Source organism: Dreissena polymorpha, chromosome 3 (assembly GCF_020536995.1).
Source record: "Dreissena polymorpha isolate Duluth1 chromosome 3, UMN_Dpol_1.0, whole genome shotgun sequence".
Lineage (NCBI taxonomy): Eukaryota > Metazoa > Mollusca > Bivalvia > Myida > Dreissenidae > Dreissena > Dreissena polymorpha.
Window position 1 is genome coordinate 135,044,088 of NC_068357.1, and position 20,899 is coordinate 135,064,986.

At 34.0% G+C, this 20,899-nt stretch overlaps 1 protein-coding gene across 3 annotated transcripts in view; it reads right to left on the reverse strand.

Moving 5' to 3' along the window:
• Positions 1 to 20,899, reverse strand: part of LOC127871561 (uncharacterized) — a 61,491-nt gene that overhangs the window by 27,166 nt on the left and 13,426 nt on the right. Inside the window, exons 1-2 of one of the 3 annotated variants that reach the window (XM_052414613.1) lie at positions 19,041 to 19,532; positions 9,013 to 9,260 (exon numbers count right to left, since the gene is read on the reverse strand). In XM_052414613.1, coding sequence (XP_052270573.1) covers positions 9,013 to 9,260; positions 19,041 to 19,087 — 295 coding nt within the window. In that variant the 5' untranslated portion in view covers positions 19,088 to 19,532. Of the gene's footprint in view, positions 1 to 9,012; positions 9,261 to 9,543; positions 9,579 to 19,040; positions 19,533 to 20,899 lie in introns of those variants that run through there. The other 2 variants (XM_052414614.1, XM_052414615.1) reach the window with 2 other exon arrangements.

Below are 20,899 nucleotides of genomic sequence, written 5' to 3' on the forward strand. Positions count from 1 at the left end.
GTTATTTGATGAAGGGAGAACGTGAAGTCGTTGCAAATGAAATGAACTCAGAACGCGCAACCTACCAAACACGAAGGGTTATTAAGAATTCAAAGAAAATGTGTATGGGATTGTATCTAATTTGTTATATTTTATTATAACTATTATAATTATTATTATTATTATTAGTAGCAGTAGTAGTAGTAGTAGTAGTAGTAGTAGTAGTAGTAGTAGTAGTAGTAGTAGTAGTAGTAGTAGTAGTAGTAGTAGTAGTAGTAGAAGTAGTAGTCGTAGTAGTAGTAGTAGTAGTAGTAGTAGTCGTAGTCGTAGTAGTAGTAGTAGTAGTAGTAGTAGTAGTAGCAGTAGTAGTAGTAGTAGTAGTAGTAGTAGTAGTAGTAGTAGTAGTAGTAGTAGTAGTAGTAGTAGAAGTAGTAGTAGTAGTAGTAGTAGTAGTAGTAGTAGTAGTAGTAGTAGTAGTAGTAGTAGTAGTAGTAGTAGTAGTAGTAGTAGTAGTAGTAGTAGAAGTAGTAGTAGTAGTAGTAGTAGAAGTAGTAGTAGTAGTAGTAGAAGTAGTAGTAGTAGTAGAAGTAGTAGTAGTAGTAGTAGTAGTAGTAGTAGTAGTAGTAGTAGTAGTAGTAGTAGTAGTAGTAGTAGTAGTAGTAGTAGTAGTAGTAGTAGTAGTAGTAGTAGTAAGTAGTAGTAGAAGTAGTAGTAGCAGTAGTAGTAGAAGTAGTGGTAGTAGTAGTAGTAGTAGTAGTAGTAGTAGTAGTAGTAGTAGTAGTAGTAGTAGTAGTAGTAGTAGTAGAAGTAGTAGTAGTAGTAGTAGTAGAAGTAGTAGTAGTAGTAGTAGTAGTAGTAGTAGTAGTGGTAGTAGTAGTAGTAGTAGAAGTAGTAGTAGTAGTCGTAGTTGTAGTAGTAGTAGTAGTAGTAGTAGTAGTAGTAGTAGTAGTAGTAGTAGTAGTAGTAGTAGTAGTAGTAGTAGTAGTAGTAGTAGTAGTAGAAGTAGTAGTAGTATTAGTAGTAGTCTATGTGATATAAGTTTTATTAGTATGATTAATATGATTATGTTTTATTGTTATTCATTTTATTATAATTATTATTAAGTACTAAGAAGTGGTTGTAATAATGGTGGCAGCAGTGGTTTGATTTCAACTCATTATTGCGATAAAATCGATCAAAATGTTCAAGATTTCTTTACGGAAAGACACAGCCACCATATAATCGAAATCAAATCGAGAACAGCCACAAAAAGGAAAGAAGAAGTCGACATATTGCAAATAAAGCCCGCAATCGTCTGCAGCGATGGAGTGTCAAAGGGCAATTACTCTGCCATTCCTGAGTGATCCGAGCACTTGATCTGCATCGCTAATTTATCGGAAGGGAGACCGAATAAAGATGGGGTTATGACAGAAATGAACAAGATTTCCGCTCAGAATATTAATAAGGCTTAATTCGCCCCCTTTCTTGCCATGTAAATTATACGTATTTATTTCTCCGATCGATTTGACGCATTTCTTCGAAGGAGAAATTTGGTAGGAAGAATGGAGTGTTTTTTTAGTTGACAACTAGTTGTACATGGATGGTTGGTAGAGATGTTTAATGAAAATAAGATCATATGCACACGTAAAAGAAATTTGTTGCGTCAACTTCAACGTAAATAATATAGACTTAAGAGGAACTCCAGCTTAACTGGAATGCCTTTTCAACTTTAAATTGACTCGCAATATTCCATGACAACATGTGTACAGTTTACCTCTTTTTTATTACAGAGAAACTATACATGCACATATCGATTTTCATTTGTAAAAACAAAGTTTCATTTGATTTTAGTTTGTTTATAGAAGTTGTTGATACGTATAATATGTTTATAAGTGAATTATTTTGACACTAACGATCTTCTTAACCCATTCCAACACGGATTCCGTTCTAAACATAGCTGTGAAACACAATTAATCTCCTTCTCTCAAGAAATTTATGATAACCTAGAAGCTGGTAAACAAACTGACCTAATAGTAATGGATTTTAGTAAAGCTTTCGATAAAGTAGACCACGAACTCTTAGTATTCAAACTTCTCAAACTTGGTGTAAACAGCAACACTACTTCTTGGATTTCTTCTTTCCTCAAACATCGAACACAAACTGTAGTGGTTGAAGGCCAAAAATCAAACTCAGCCCCAGTCATGTCAGGTGTACCCCAAGGGTCCGCACTGGGGCCCTGCTTATTTCTAGCCTACATTAACGACCTTCCAGACTCCTTAAAAAGTAGGGCACGGCTCTTTGCCAATGATACAGTGGTCTACCTCACCATTAATAAAGAAAATGATTGTTACACACTCCAAAATGACCTACACAAACTAGAAAAATGGGAAGATAACTGGTCCATGGAATTTAATCCTGATAAGTGTGAAGTAATAAGAATAACTAAAAAGAAAAAGATAATTAATTTCCCTTATAAACTTCATAATACAGAACTTAAAACAACAGAAAAAGCAAAATATCTCGGACTAACTATAAGCAATGATCTCAACTGGAAAACGCATATAAATAACATAACATCCAAAGCTACTAACACATTAAAATTTATCAAGAGAAATGTCAAAACAAATAACAAACAAATATAAGAAACAGCATACAAAACATATGTCAGACCGCAACTGGAATATTGTTCCTCAATTTGGCATCCATGGCAGAAAAATCAAACATATCAAATAGAAAGAGTGCAAAGATCAGCAGCAAAGATGTGTTAAATGACTACCATTACACCAGTAGCGTTTCACATATGATAAAGACACTAAATTGGCAAACTCTAGAACAGAGAAGAATAAACTCATCCTTGACACTACTTTATAAAATTGAACATCATCTAATCTATGTAGACCACCAACATCTTACAACAACAAGACATTTAAACTTCTTGGTACCCTTCTCTAGAACAACTTATCATCAAAATTCTTTTTTCCCAAGGACAATCAGGTATTGGAATGGCCTGCCATACAGAGTTAAGAGCAGCACCAGCCTCAGTCAGTTTACTGCAGGCCTGGCCGCTGTCCCGAAATAAATATAAGTATCTTGTTTTTATACTTTTATCAGTAGTCAATGTAATAACTTTACATTGTTCGTCACCATTTTATTTTGTATGTCAATTAACATCACTTCCATGTACATACTGTATATATATTTCTAACACGTGACTTTTAACATTCTCTGTCCCCCGACAGACGCCTTCCTGTGATAGTCAGTAATTGACTGTAGGAAGTATCGAGTAGAAGTAGAAGAAGAGAAGTGTAAACGGTTGTATTTGCCGTTTTCCCATATTATTTCCATTTAGCCCGTTACAGAATAGACATGAGTTAACCGAAAGTTTTGAGAAAGAGGTAATATGCTGTCAGACTAAAAGTAAAATGCATGGGTTTATAGTCTGATTATGGTACTAGACTGATCTTCAACCGACTTAAACATTTGCTCCCTGATCACTGGGATATAGGTCGTCCGTGATCACTGGGATATAGGGCGTCCGTTTACATTCGACGCAAATATAGCAACGTTCAATACTAAGCTCCTACGGTTGGACGCTTGAAGAAATAAACTAGTTTTTGTGTCAAATTATATTTATTTATGTAAGCAATAAGAAAAACATTATTTTTGAAATACTTTGTTGAAGTATCTAGCCTTACATTCATTGTCCTTTCATGCTCAACAATGACACCAACATGCCAGCAAGAACCGGAGTGTTTTTCCGAAGATAAATGTTTTGAGTTACAGCGTTGCAATGTACATATATGTAATGCTGTTCTTTAACAAGTGTATCGACTTTTTTTGAACTGTGCATACTGATTTATAGGATTGACAAACATCGAGTATTTTATATAGAAAAATGAAGGATTTCTTTTTTCACACGCGTAACCTACCGGCGTGTAAGCAAACGACCATCTGATTCATTTCAACGACATTTCGACACACGAACGTAGTAGAACATCGAGTAAATCGTTTCATGAATCTATTTTATAAATATTTACTATTTGTTTAAACAAAAGCATTCTGTACATTCTTTGGTATTTTGTAATCGCCTGTTTCAGCATGTTTGCCATTTCATCAGTGCATATCACTATATATACACAGCAAGCATTTTCTTCCGCCGTTTATTCATAGACTTTTCAATTTTAAAAGATCAAGCCAGAGACTCATATTGTATGGGAGCAACCGCGCGTTTCAAAGGCAATAAACAATTTCTCGCGTGTCACCAGCACAGTTCGTGTCAGTGGCTGATTAGAAGCTATTGCCTAACATCTAAGTCAATTAACAGCACCCCTCTAGGACCCATTCCCCCGGCCACAAGACCTATTGTACTGTGAAATAACATTCTCCCCCCAAAACACAACAATTTGGCAAAATGGAAATTTATGACGAACAACGTGGGAAGTTAAACACAAATGCGGAAGACATAATTTAGTTTCGAGCGTAAAATTATTGTACGTTCTTTTCAATCACATTTCCGAGAATTTCTCAAGTTTCTCCGAAATTTGCTGAACGCTAATTAAAAGTTGAGTCATTTGTGGAATAATCTGTCTTTTTTACTGTCGACATTTAGGCAATTATTGGGAAAGCTAAAATGGGCAAAACATGTGACCGCCTGGCATCACAAACAAATGGTGTCAATAGATATGGTCATGTTACGTTGAGGCGTCAAAACGACACGCATGCGCAGTATATGACCCGCATTATGCGAAAATATATCTTAGGCCTTATGCGGCCAGCCTAGTTCCAGACGAGTCTTCTGCGGTAAAGTCAAACAAGGTTTCGCATTAAAGGGGCCTTTTCACGTTTTGGTACATTGACTAAATTTTAAAAAAAGTTGTTTCAGATTCGAAAATTTTCGTTTAAGTTATGTTATTTATAAGGAAACAGTAATACTTAACATTGACCATGCTCTAAAATATCCATTATATGCATCTTTTGACGATTAAAAAAACCTGAAAATTATAAAGCGTTGCAACGCGAAACGATTGAATAAAAATTTGGAGACTTCTGTTGTCGTTATATTTTGGGATACTACGAGGATTTCTTATTGGCGTCGCCCTGGAGAGCGGCGACTAGTATGTAATGCATTTTTTTTCGCTTATGGGAGAAGTTATTTTACGGATCAATGTATATATTTTTGTTTTAAGAATATCTTGCATAGTAGTGATTTTTTGTGTAAATTAGTGTAAATAAGTACTGCATTTGTGCCTATTACATTTATTACAACATTTATTGCCAATAATGCAAAGCTAATTGTTTTAATTAATAACTGATCCACAACTGATCACAAGGGAAAGATCACAGGGACTGGGCACAAACGCGAAACTTTCTGGTTTTGTATAAAAACAAATGTTGTTTTGTATAAAAACAAAACATAATCAAAATATATTTATTTTGTGTTTTTTCTAATTTGCTTAATTAGTGGAGAATCAATGTAGTACGATATTTGACGATCTATCGCGCAAGCAAGTTTATTGGAAGGCGTAGTGGTACAAAAACGTACAATGTATTAGTTTATTAATAGACATATAATAACGATCGCTTTACACAACTTCACCAAATAGCAGTACATAAGTGAATGTCAGCCGGAATAGCTCAGTTGGTAGAGCGTTAGACTGAATTTGTTTACGCAACAGTCATCTAAAGCCCCCCGCCCCCCCCCCCCCCCCGGTTCAATCCCGGGTTCCGGCACGAACGGGACAGTTCGGCGGCTGACAATTTGTTCAGGTTAATAAATATAATAAAGCTTTATATTATGTCGACATTTTTAAATCCATTTTACTACAATTAGACATTTTTATTAAAATTAATGGATGCAACGTGGTGACAACGTTGATTAAAATGTCTTACATCACTTAAATATCTTATCAAAAATACACGTGTTTTTACATTAACAAATAAATGCAAACAACACATCTATTATCCATGTATTGTTATGGTTGGCTATCATAGGCCTATCCCTACCACGTATAGAGCGCGAAGCGCGACACGTATTATTGATTGTAACAATGAGTTGCGATAAAGGAAGCAGTCGCTTATCAAGGAGGAGCTGTGTCCCAGCACCCCCTTTCCCTAGAGTCAAGCACTCCTCGGAGTTTTTTTTAAGAACCACATATACAGCGCGAAGCGCGACACGTATTACTATCCAGGTGGTATGGGCCTTTTAGCATTATCCGACCATTACGTCCATAGTTATCTTCCTTGGAAGTTGAGAAATTTTGAAATCCTTGTTCGAAGTCCAAAAGTTTCATCCAATAGTACCCAAACTTTCACAGGTTTTTTTTATCATCGAGGACCCAACCCAAACTCTATATGAGCAATATCGGACCATAAGTCCAGAATTATGTCTCTTTGAATTTAAAAATAAAAGTGAAAAATTGCTTGGTTAGTTGATTATGTCAACATTTTTCACCAGATTCTTTCCAAACTTACAGTGTCTTCATATCAATGAGCATTTTTACCTCATTTAAAATGAGAAACATCGGGACAAAAAGTCCAGATTTTTTTCTATTAAATTTGACCAAATAAACAACTTTCGTCTGAATCTTTCCAAACTTGTTAAGTGTTTTTATATCAGTATTACTCGAACCCTATTGAAAATGATGAATATCGGAGCAATAAATCTATTATGATCTTTTACTGAATTTCAAAGTATTGTGAAATGCAGCTTCTTTATACAATTTACAGTTTTCATTCATTTTTTTCAAACTTTACAGTGTTTTCATATCAATGAGTATTCAACCCCTATCGTAAATGAGCAACGTAAGAATAAGTTCAGAATCATCTCCCCTTGAAGTTGAGAAAAAATATGAAATTACGCTTCAAAGATGAAGCAGATTTTTTAAAACCTACACAGTTCTGTTCCATAAATGAAAACTGCACACGGATACCAGTAAAAAAGGAAACCAATGAAAATAAAATGAACTATAAAATATTTGGGGTTTACAACACAAAATCATAGATAATGGTTATTCGGGGGTTATAACACAACATCATAAATAATGGTTATTTGGGGGTTATAACACAAAATCATAGATAATGGTTATACCAGTATCTTTTTCTATTTTGTTTAAAATAATCGGCCAATATATTAATATTTACAGTAAAAAAAAATCCTTCCATGTAACTTCATTGAGTGCCTTTTACACTGAAACTCCCGACGCCCTTTGATGCTTTGCATCAATACTTATCTTGTATAAAGTATAAAATACATGTACATCTCTCATTGAATGAGCGCGGATGGCCGAGAGGCCAAAGCGCTAGACTTTTACTCCAGGACTCTAGGGGAGGTTTACTTTTTTTCTTATTTTAATTGTATTCTTGTGTTGTTTTTTTACTGGAGCTTTTTAGATCCAATGTTGACATTTATCAATATAAAGCATTTAATGGGGCCTTTTCACGCTTTGGTAAATTGAAAAAATTGAAAAAAAAAAATTCAAATTCGCAAATTTTCCTTGAAGTTATGATATTTGTGAGGAAACAGTAAGACTGAACATTTACCATGCTTTAAAATAGCCATTTTGTGCATCTTTTGACGATTTAAAAACCTAAAAATAATAAAGCGTTACAACGCAAAACGATTGAATAATTTAGTTAGTTCTGTTGTTGTCGTCATATTTTGTGATACTTCATGGACTTCTTATAAAAAATATAATATACATCTCTCATTGAATGAGCGCGGATGGCCGAGTGGTCAAAGCGCTAAGCTTTTACTCCAGGACTCCAGGGGTCAGTGGTACGAGACCAGTTGAGGTTTACTTTTTTTCTTATTTTAATTGTATTCTTGTGTTGTTGTTGTTTACTGGAGCTTTTTAGATCCAATGTTTACATTTATCAATATAAAGCATTTAACGACGCACTTCAATACATGCCAAAATCTGTTAAAAGGCTCCTTTAACGACCATGGTAGCTCCTGGTTAGACTGCACATATTCATATGACCCATTTTCGCATTACCGGCTTACATGTACATGTTTGTTCGTAGTAACAAAAACATATTATTTTAATTTTTATTAGGACATTTGTAATCCTTAAATCCTGCACACATATGGATACGTTTTAAGAGTTTAATTCACACATGCATGTTTACTCATAACTATCGACAAAGAAAACAAAAATCACTCAAGCGCAGTCTATCGTTCATTGTAGTTATCACAAATAATGAATGAAAACAATACCATGATATGGAAAATGTGAAAAGGCGTTGCTAGCGTTCAATCGGATTGATACCCTTCATACTTTGCATCGATTGTTCCAAGGCGGCCCAAGTTTTGACCTTTTATGTTTCTTGTTTGTGTTCTTTTAATAAATTAGTGCATAAGAACAAGCATTGCTAATCTGATAGCGTTTCTGCAGTTTCATTTTTCGATACACATGTACTATAACAATAGTCAAAGGGAAGTAAATCGATCACCTTTGTATAAATATATATTTTAAGATTTAACTCCCTTTCGGGGTAATTTTCCCTGCATGTTCTTTAACGATGGCATGATATTACACAATTGAGGCTGTCGGTTGGTGCAGTGGTTGGTACACGCGCTTCTGAATTATGCAAACCGGATTTAATCCGTCCCTTTTTGGATGCATGTGAGCTTTGTTGGTGGCCATCTTACCGGACAGGTGGGGTATTCAGGTCTGCCTCCCCCGAGCACAAGACCACAACAAAGTTTAATATATTTCAGTAAAAACTGAATAGCTAGAAATGATTCAAACTTCGTCCCAACTTCAGCGATTCTAGTAAATTAAGTAGGGGTGCATGAATAAACTTTGTGTCCTCACATAATGGGCGCTGAAGGACTTCATTCACTTCTAAATGTACGCATAGTTTTACAATTTTCTGGTTTAATCGTGATCGTGTTTTTCATGATTTCTTGGATTTCTTTTCAAAACCTGCATGGGATGAATGAGTGTAAAACTGTTTGTCAATGTTTGTAATGAAATAAAAAAGCGTCAAAAAATGAATGGCCTTCGTTAACCATATTATTTACAAGTTTCATCATCAATCGGAAATACTTACTCGTGACCACCGCGGAGTGGCTGGACCCGCACGCGAAATGTTTTACTAGAACTTCCGGATTTCCACAGAACCGCTCGACGGCGCCTTCGAAAAACGTCACTTCCTTCCGGAACCCGTGCCCGTGTTGTCCGAATTCGCCGCTGCCCCAACACAGCAGGTGCCCGGTGGCGTCCTCTCGTATGTTCACCACATCCGGTTGCATCTGCTCCAGCATCGCTGACCGGAAGATGTCATTCGTCTCCTCAACACTGTAGTGAAAGAAATGTATCACACTTAAAAAAAGCTTATGCACACGTTCTCTAAAAATAGAGGAAATTTCTTACCGTGATATTTTGTCAGTATACTAAGTCAGTGACTCGTAGATTAAACTGCAAAATCTGTTAATGAAACACACATGACGAAAAATATTTTTCATTTTACCCTCACTTTGTTGAGCAAGATAAAATAAACAATTCGTTATACAACAAACAATGTAGGTGTTAACTTATATAAGACATTGTCATGAATCTGAAGCAATAAAATCAGTCTTACTTGAATTGTTTGAATATCATTAAATTAAGAAACACACGTTGTGTTGCTGTTGCGAAGTCTTGACGAAATAGTTGTACACGGGACGTATCACTTGTCCACTAGTAAGTAATGGCTAAGTAAAGAAAAACCCAAATGAAAAGATTATTTTAATTTAAAAAAGGAGTAGGATTATTATATTGACTGACCAGAATCTCAATATCAAACTTGCATCGACCGATAATTGCTTTTTAAATCCGTTTTCAATTCGTCGCCAATTTTGTTTGTTACTGCAAAATGTTGAAAACACATGCTAAACTAGTGAAATAATATTGAATAAACTTGTATTGACATTCGTGCATAATATTCACTTCTTTGATATATAATTAAACATTGAAATTGTATTGTTCTCGCATATTTTTCAGAACTTTACGATAAATGTTTAATGTACATAACACATTTGATCTTGAATTGGGTATAATTTGAAGATATTTCCATATATGACTCGTCATTATTACACAACATACATACAGTTTAACATCCTCGGTCTTGAGCAATTTAAAAATACACAGATACGTTAAACCTCATACTTATTATTTGTAAATCTCTCTTTGGTAGAACTGCAGATAAGCTAATGTCTAGATAAGTATTGCATTATGTACTTATCCAAGATAAAATAATAAATATTGAAAGGATTTGTATTTACAAGTGCCACTTGAGTCTTCTAGGCCAAGATTGGGAACATTTATTAGCTAGTTATAAGCACTTAAGGCCGCGCCAAAGAGATCTTATGTGATTTTAGACCCATTGACCGTTTTCGCAAAGCTCACACATTTCCATTAGAACCATGAATATTTTGTCTTAAGTGTTTTTTTTATACATTATAATGTTGTTGTTTTTTTATAAACGCATTTGAATGATTGATCATAGTTTGCTTTTTATTGTAATTACAAAGCGTAACATTTTACCGACTGTCAATTTTTTTAAATTTACATCTATAATAAAGATTGCCGTAAAGAGCTTTATGAATTCAGATGGGGGCGTATTCACAAACACATTCTAAGGCCCTTTTCACGTTTTGGTAAATTGACAAAATTGAAAAAAGTTGTGTAAGATTCGCAAATTTTCGTTTTAGTTACGATATTTGTGAGGAAACAGTAATACTGAACATTTACCAAGCTCTAAAATAGCCAATATATGCATCTTTTGACGATTTAAAAACCTGAAAATTATAAAGCGTTGCAACGCGAAACGATTGAATAATTTGGAGAGTTCTGTTGTTGTCGTTATATTTTGTGAACCTACGCGGATTGCTTATATAACGTATAAAATACTTTCTACATTGTGTGAGCGCAGATGGCCCAGTGGTCTAAACGGTTAATACTTTCACTACAGGACTCCAGGGGTCAGTGGTTCGAATCCAGTTGTGGGTTACCTTTTTTTACTTTTTTAAATTTAATTCTCGATTTTTCACTGGAGCTTTTTATTTCCAATGTTTAGAATTATCATTATAAAGCATTTAATGACAAACTTCAAAACATGCAAAAATCTGTGAAAAGGCCCCTTTAAAGATGAAGAATAGATTTTCACCCAACAAAAGTGCCCTAGGGTTTGCATCCGTACAGGTTACTTCAGTCAGTAACAACATGTGATAAATGAAGAGTTATTACGAAGTACGAGTCCAAATAAAGACATTCTTAAATATAAACAATTAAAGCGTATTCTGTATTGCGTGTATGATAAATGATTAGTGAATACGTGTCCAGCTCATGTAGTCATCGACCTATTCTTAGACTTTAGAAATAAGAATGACTTTAGGCACAGAAAAGCACCTCTAAATGTACACTCGTACACATACATACTTCCAATGTTGCTTGGGCTTGTAACCAACTGTTGCAACGTAAGAATGTTTCAAACAGATTTTGTATAGTTTAATATTGTCTTGTTACCTAAACCAAATGTCAGGTAAACGCTATATATATACCCCATTTTATATCAGACGAAAACAAGTTGAAGTCTTTTTCCTTTCTGTTATTGTTTGTTCTAATTGTTGTATTTCATTTGAAAAAAAGTTTTTAACATTATTTGGTTGGGTGCACTCAAGCCTGTTGTAAGAATGCAGATACGTAAATCTTCACACATTATAAAATCACCTAAAAACCGTGTTGGGCTTGAATGTAGTTGTTAATTGTATTGTTCCTAAATACCGTGTTGGGCTTGAATGTTGTTGATAATTGTATTGACTTGAATGTAGTTGTTAATTGTATTGTTCCTCAATTATACACTTGAACGTATTTGCAATCTAGTTCGTCTGTAAATGGAACTTTAACAAAACGTTAACTCGTCAAACAAAACATCAGTTTATCGGAATGTTAAATTACACTTTTTGTGTGTCGAATTCAATTTGGATATCGTAATGGTTCTGTTCGAGAAATAATGTAAGTCAACATGAATTTAATTGTTCGTTAACATTTAATTTAAAATAAAATATATTTTATCGAAAACTTTTTTGCTGAATAAAAAACAAGATTACATTATTAGAATTTAAATAAATTCATGAAAGGAGGAATGACAGGGTGGTAGGATGGATGGACAATTAGAAAATAAATATGACATAAACTCAAAGAGTTAGGTCGAATAGAAAAGGGCATTTATGAAGCAATGGCATTTATACAAGACGAAGATAAGAAGTAAGTTAGAAATGAGGGAAGAGATTGACGAATGAAAGAAGGACGGACATGGGGACAGAGGGATAAAGTAAGAACATAGTGAGCATGTGAAAGCTGCATGGAAACTGGGCGGGGATGTTTGGAGAGGCTTAAAACATATGGTAAGAAGCAAAGGAAGGAATCGAAGAGGGAAAGAGAGAATAGAAGAGGAAAGGAAGGAAGACAATATCATATGAATTAATAGAAAAGGGATGACGGAAATGAAAGTGAAACGAAGTGAATAGAAAGGGGAATGAAGAAATAGAAGATAAATAAATTAAATCGAAGATGGAAGGAAGAGTTATCAGATGATTGGAAGAAAAAGAAGAGCAAAGGAGGGGATATAAAAATAAACAAGGAATACGAAGAGAAAAGGAAGGAATATGGAGAAGTGTGAGGTATGGAAAAGAGGAAGAAACGAATAAATCGAAGAGAATATGAGGGAATTGATGAAATATAAGAGGAAAGGAGGGAATAGAAGAGTAAGGAGAGAATTGAAGATAGAATGAAGGACTAGAAGTGGGAAGATTGGATAGAAGACGAAAGGAAAGAATAGTAGAGGAAAGGTATGAAAAGATGAGGGAATTAAAGAAAAGAGGATGGAAGGAGGGACTAGAAGTTAAAGGAGGCAATAAAAGGGGAAAGATATGGAGACGTGTGACGGTGATATGGAATGAATGGAAGATTGAACAATAACCAATTTAAGGGAGGAAAATAAAAGGTGATGTAAGTTATGAAAAGAATAATTTAGTTAACGTATGGTAAGTTTAGAAAATAAATTCAAATGAACAACACACGAAATTTAGTTATTGAAAGAGTAAACGCAGTAGGATTTATTTATTTAAATAAAACATTAACGAAATGACAATATTTATTTCTTACTAAACTCACAATGCTGAACGGCTAAATAAAAGTTCGATGAATGGAAATATTGCCCCATCAACACATGCACTGCATACCACGAATATAAAGAACACAGTGTGTCTTTCCTACTTGACGGTATTTCTTTGATGCATCAAATAAAGCATGATTAAATAAAACCCCGTGAAGGTTTGCATGGTCATTTATTTTACTTTGACATTTAGACGATACTTCCCGTTGCACAGCATTCATATTGATAGACAGAATCGGTTCCATATAAGCTTTATTAAGTCAATTAACCCTTTGCATGCTGGGAAATTTGTCGTCTGCTAAAATGTCGTCTGTTGAATTTCTAAAATTACCATTTTCTTCGTATCTTTTTTAAAGAATACTATCAGAATAGCAAACAGTTTGGATCCAGATGAGACGCCACGTTCTGTGGCGTCTCATCTGGATCCAAACTGTTTGCAAAGGCCTTTAAAATTCAGCTCCAGCGCTTTAAGGGTTAATATTTACTCATTGAAAAAAAATGTGTATTGTAATTCATCAACAAGAAACCACGGGGAAGTTATTGACAGTCAAACAAAGATGATATGACCCTTTATATTGTAACATGAACTAACACGTTAGGTAGGCATCTCAATTCGATCCTAGTCAAAGTTGTTCAGTAATTGAACTATTTTGTTGAGTTACGAAGAGACTGAAACGAAGGGCATTTTTGCGTAACGTTGTCATAGTAGGATTAGTATTGTTTATCCCATTTTCAACGCGACATTGACGGTATAACACCTTATGGAATATACTAGCCTGTATTCAACACTGTGGGATATACCTGTCACGTGCACGGACTACTTTTTACTTTACCACTGAATGATTTTTCATAATTAATAAAGTCGAGAAAACTTTAGCTTCAAAATTATACGACCTTCAACCTTTAAATCTAGTCAAATGACATAATTTTTCGCCATCCGTATAATGAATCAGCGCATTGATGGCGTCATAAAATGACACTTATTGCGTCATTTCCCCCCCCCCCCCCCAAAAAAAAAAAATTGACGATTTATTAAAAACTCGACTTATTTCACATGTACATGTACTGTATATCGACATACGGTATTTGAATTGTCAATTAATCACATTTTCCGTATTTCGTGTAATGTGCATTGTTTATAATCCATGCATATACTTTTGACATTTAAGAATGTACAAAAAGCCATACAAATATCGCACAATTCATAAATAATCTGCAATACTGTATATCGACATACGGTATTTGAATTGTCAATTAATCACATTTTCCTTATTTCGTGTAATGTGCATTGTTTATAATCCATGCATATACTTTTGACATTTAAGAATGTACAACAAGCCATACAAATATCGCACAATTCATAAATAATCTGCAATATTTGCTATCCGATTTAATTCACGTTAAGCATAGAGCTGTGTAAAGTATAAGATGGAAAAAATAGCACCACACTGGAATTCGGAACGTCCCATTTTGTACACGGGTATTATCCACTGATTTATCTGTTGTGTAATGGAATGTTTTCCATTCTTTGTGTATTTATATATTAAATTATTTTCTTGTACACAATAAGGGCATTTATCATAGACAAATAACACTGTGCAAGTTTAAACATAATTATGTTTGTATGCAGAAATCTGCAAATGCATCCGAGTTTACCAACGGCTATTATTTGATAAACTGCTCCGGTTCATTTTAACAGCAGTAATGCCCATAGAGTACATGACGTAGCGTGTGACGAATAAGAAAGTTTAACGAGTTCATAAATTCATTTAAAATAGTGATAGGATGGCATAAGGGTCTTTATTTAACTATGCTCAAATAATTATTAAAGACCCTAGATGCAAAATCGCCAATTATGGAGTTTAATGGATTATTAGATGGATTTTAAAGGATAATTAAAGGTAAGATACTAGTTCGAACGTGTTTTGGTTTTTGTTTGTACTTTTGTCGTTCCCTGTTCTCTGGGGAAATGATTTTAACATGGGGGCCATTGATGCATTGGATCGCACACGGCATACCCATAACATTATATTTAAAAAAAACACGTTCTGCGCGTCCTTAAATTCGTCGTCCGAAGTCGGAAAACGTATTGCCCTGCATATTTAGTCAAATTAAGTGTCAGTCGCTGCAATTGTCTGTTTACTCGTCGATAGTGTACATGTAGAATCTATGTTGACATCGACATCATTTTGTTAGGAGCAATCGCCGCCATATTGGATTTTGATCATTTTCTTTCGAAAATAAAATGAATTATATTCAAGTAAAATCTTCTTTTCGCGGTCGTAATGTGTTACAATTCGCATGCTGCGTAAAATTGAATCGAGGCATATGGTGATATTTTTACTAGTTTTACAGTTTGTGTTTGAATTTTTAAAGACTATTTTGCGTACCAGAACAAATACATTTATATCACTACGCATGGTTACATTCGTTAGATTTTAAGCGATTTTTAAGAATTAATTAAAATAATTGTTAGGCTAAGGTTATTAGATCTAGTTATGTTAAATGTCACGTTGAAAAAAAAATCAAATGGGATAAAAAGAATACTAGGATTTGCGTTGAATACAGAGACGTTTGTGTTGCTCGGCTCGAACACGGAAAGCGCTCGCCAAGGCTCGCGCTCCCGGCGTTCTAAGCCTCGCAACATAAACTTCTCTGTATTCAACGCTAACCTAGTATTCTCTATGTACACAACTCCATAGATAGTGTCTCAACGTGCATAGGCATGATATTCCCATGGCTTCCACAGCAGGCATTGATCGATGTGTATTAAAGGGGTCTTTTCACAAATGTTGGCATGTATTTAAGTTGGTCGTTAAATTCTTTATATTGATAAAGGTAAGCAATTGATCTAAAAAGCTCCAGTAAAAATACAAGAATAATATTGAAAAAAGAAAAAAAGAAACCCGAAACTGGGCTCGAACCACTGACCCCTGGAGTAAAAGTCTTTCGCTTACACCACTAGACCACCAGTACTGATACAATAAGTGATGTATTTTATACTTTATATAAGCAATCCTCGTAGTTTCACAAAATATAACAACAACAACAGAACTCTAAATTATTTCATCGTGTCGCGTTGCAACGCTTTATAATTTTCAGGTTTTTAAATCGTCAAAATATGCATGTAATGTATAATTTAGAGCATAGTAAATGTTGTGTATTACTGTTTCCTCACAAATATCATAACTTCAACGAAAAGTTCTGAATCTGAAGCATTTTTTTAATTTTGTCAATTTACCAAAACGTGAAAAGGCCCCTGTAAGCGGCCCTCACAAAGACCGAAGGGTCATATTCACAAATAATCAAGGCTACAATCACGAAATATCACTAATTCATGAAACAACAATTTTAATAAAGATTAGCACCTGCTCATAACACACACATGTATCAAAATAAGGTAAACTAATAAATATCAGGTGTTCATTTAATAATTTTTTGAGGGTATGAATTCCTTTTGATCCAGGATGGCGTATGTTAGCGTTTAGATGGTGAAATGCTGTTAAATTGTATTTGCTTTAAAGTATATCTAATATACTTAAAGCTAGAAAAAACATTACTTGTACGAACAGCACATTAGATGCCAGTTTAAACAACGTTAGCATTCGTGATAATAAGTTATTATACGAGTCGTGTTCTGAGAAAACTGGGCATAATGCATGTGTGTAAAGTGTCGTCCCAGATAAGCCTGTGCAATACGCACATGCTAATCACGGACGACACTTTCCGCCTAAACTTTATTTTCAGTAAGGAGGGACTTCCTTGAAACTAAAAATACCATAAAAGCGGAAAGTGTCGTCCCTGATTAGCCTGTGCGGACTGCTCAGGCTAATCTGGGACGACACTTTACGCACCATCATTATGCCCAATTTTCTCAGAACGCGACTCAAATTTATAAGAGACATGGCAATTAATATTTTCGAGTAATAACTTTATTATTGTACAATGAATAGCTTGCTTTCATTATCTACAATTGCACGTAGTCACTTTATTGGACAGTTGATCAAGAGGTTTTGTAAAATATTTCATCATTTAAGATTTAAAATAATTGCATAAATATTGTACAAAATTTTAACCCCTTTTTATAACACTTACCGTTTGTATTGGCTCTGGTTAAAATTAACTTTCCGAATATTCACAGACACGAGTTACATCGTAAAGTGCATGTGTCAAGCAAAGTATACTTGTGCATACAAAGTATTCGAAGTTGACGGACACAATGAATTCACTGAGTCTGAAAATATTATTATGAATTCACTGAGTCTGAAAACATTATCATGAATTCACTGAGTAAGAAAACATTATCACGAATTCACTGAGTAAGAAAACATTATCACGAATTCACTGAGTCTGAAAACATTATCATGAATTCGCTTAGCCTGAAAACATTATCATCGAACCTCTTGTGTTACTTTAATGATAATACATAAAATCTCGTATATGCTTTGATTTGCCTTGGAATGAAGAAAATATGTTTTTAAAAGAAGACAATCACTCACAGATCAAACACACAATACAAATTAATATAAACTTTAAACGTAAAACTGCGGATTTTCTTCTTTAAATTTCTTAAATCACTTTAAATAATATGCAATTATTTAGCTGGATATTTTTTTCTATTTTTGTTGATACAATTAATAGTTGAACTGACATGTATTTACGCTTTGCATGTTAAACTAAATTCCTCATACGTTAGCAACGTATTGCATGATTCGGTAAAATATTTCGAAATTGTCATTTAATAAGTTTGCCAATATGTACAGGTCTGTTTAAGCTGCACCCTAAACAAAAGTGCTGGGTCAATCTCGCAAGTTTGAACGGCAGAGGTGTTTCAACAAACTTGGGGTGTGCAAAGGCCTTGATAATAAATAATAGCCCCGCCCCATCCCTTCCGCCCCGACGCCTTACTAAATACCCCACTATCTCAAATGCTTTCCAAACTATTGAAATCACAAATTAATTTGAATGGTGATACTTTTTCACAAATAGAGGATATTTGTTGGATTCGGTGGATAATCGCTTTTAATTCACGAGTAAGAAAAAATATATTTTCTATGATCACGAGTGAATTAAAATCGATATTCCACCGAATTCAACAAATTTTCTTTTTATTTTATGTTTTTTTTTCACAGTTTATATACATTGTTAAAGAGTTTAACTAAAGAATTTCGCTGGGATAATGACGTCATTTCTTTAAAAAAATGACGTCATTTCACAGTAAACTGTGAAAATTATCGATAATTTTTTCTGTTTGAAACAGTGAAATTATCAGTTTTAATTCACTGATATTTCTCTATAAACCACCGGAAAGCAAAAAAAATAAAACATTATAATTTCTGGTTGTACATTAATAAGATCTAAATAACATGCGAAATGTTTGAATTGTTGGTCAGATTTGGATTAAATGTTTCATAAAGGTGTGTACTGGTCATTGTCGGCTCGGGAACTACTTAAATGAATACCGGGTACTCTTTAGTACGGAAAATATACAAACACGTACTCGGCCAGTTAAGACTGTACCCGAGGTTTATTCCCACCCAAAATACGATGTCGTTAAACGCGCTACGGAATACAAAACAAAATACTCTTTGAAGAAAACCTGACTAAAATGATTTCTGAGTACGAGTTTCGATAATATAGAGGTCATTTTACAGAATATTGACATAAATATGAACATAATAAATTTGGGGAAAAAGCCGACAACGACCAATTTTTGTTAAACTTTCGGAGTGATCAACTGTATGGCATCGGACGTTGATTGGTAATCGAAAAAAAGAAAGATTAATCATTCTTTTTTAAAAATCGTTTAATAAAAAAACACAATTGTTTTAGAATCAACACTTAGGCACCCAGTGTCATGTCAAATATTTTGTTTCCTATTATTAACTTATTAAACACAAAATGCCAGTTATATTACTTACATAGGTGGGAGTTTTCGATACCCGATGTATTCCTCATTGATTCGCATTATTGCATCCAATACGATTAATTATAAAACACTATGAATTCCAGAAAAATGCATAGAAGTGCATGTAAACTTCTTTAAACAAGGCATGCTTTAACGTGAGCAAACCGCCAATTAAGCACTATATAAAAAAATAATAGTAACAATCTTTTAATTTGAAAGAAAACAATTTAAAATATCATAATGCCTCGAATAACACTTTTTCACAAAAATCTATCAATAAACAACATTGTTTCTTGTTCTTTCATATAGTGAGTAAGGTAGAGTAAGTTTGCTTTAAAACTGATCAAAATAAACTAAATTCCTGATATCGCCCTTAGCCTACACATCGCAATAACAAAGTCTTCAGTGAATCCGATTCCTTTCAATTCGCTCCGGTATATACTTTAAAATTAAAAGTGTTTACATCGAGTTTTGCTCATATATCATGTTAATATTTGCTCTACGTAATCGCGATGGTTTTTATCAAGATTCAATCAACGCCTTGTTTTTCTAGTAGATATCGAAAAGAAAACTAGTTTTTGCAATGCAAGCCACTGACAGGTAAATATTAGTATTAAAATATCTTAACAAGAGTCAAGCGGCTCAATATTTGCAGACTTATGAGTCTTCTTAAAGGTGCAGCATTTTGGCTTACTTTCATTGAAAGCTTTTCGCACCCATCCGATGTTATATGTTTGACGTGGGCATTTAGTAAATATTAATGCATACTTTACAAATTATAAATAATTAATCAGGTAGATTCATCTTATCATATTTAGCACGTTTATTTTAACCATCGGAGTACGCATTACGTACCAAAACAACATGCACGTTTAAAACGCTAAATAAATTGGTATAGAGAAAGTGGGAGATTGAAATGGTTCTCTGGACAATGCTACCTATTGGAAATCACGCGACTGAAAAATTACTTTGATGTCCTTCATCGTTAATGAATTGTTTACAAAGGCTGCTTAAGTACTATTTGATTTGATGTGAAAGCATAAACGGGTCCAAATGCATATTCGATCTGTTTGATTTCAGCCGAATGGGAGGTAAATTTCCAAATAAGAAAATAGGTAGGGCCAGAACAAATTAAAGTAATTACGCTTAATTTTATTAAGGATACGTAAACAGGACAACATACAAAGGTAGTATACAAATTAGAATAAGGAAAACAAGAAAGAAAGCAAAATACTATTAAATATAGTATTTTGCTTAGCTAGCAGTGCAATATTTTCATATGCTTTTTTCTTTCCAAAAATACATAAAGATTTATTGCTTTTCCATCGGAGAATGGTCTTGTAAAATTTCGTGAAACGTGTACATGTATGACAATACAATGAGAATCTCAAGATTTTCTTTCTATCTTGCGATTTTGAAACATATTTTAAAGGGGCCTTTTCACAGATTTTGGCATTTTTTAACTTATTCATTAAATGCTTCATATTGATAAATGTAAACATTGGATCGTAAAAGCTCCAGTAAAAAATCAAGAACAAATTAAAAAAAAGGAAAAGAACATTGCCCGGAGCAGGTTTCGAACCAGTGACCCCTGGAATCCTACCAGAGTCCTGAAGTAACAACGCTTTAGCCTACTGAGCTATTCCGCCGAGTACACGTACATGACGTATTTTACACCTTATATAAGCAATCTTCGTAGTTATACAAAATTTAACGACAAAAACAGAACTCTCCAAATTATTCAATCGTTTCGCGTTGCAACGCTTTATAATTTTTAGGTTTTATAATCGTCAAAAGATGCATATAATGGCTATATTAGAGCATGGTAAATGTTCAGTATATCTGTTTCCTCACAAATATCATAACTAAAAC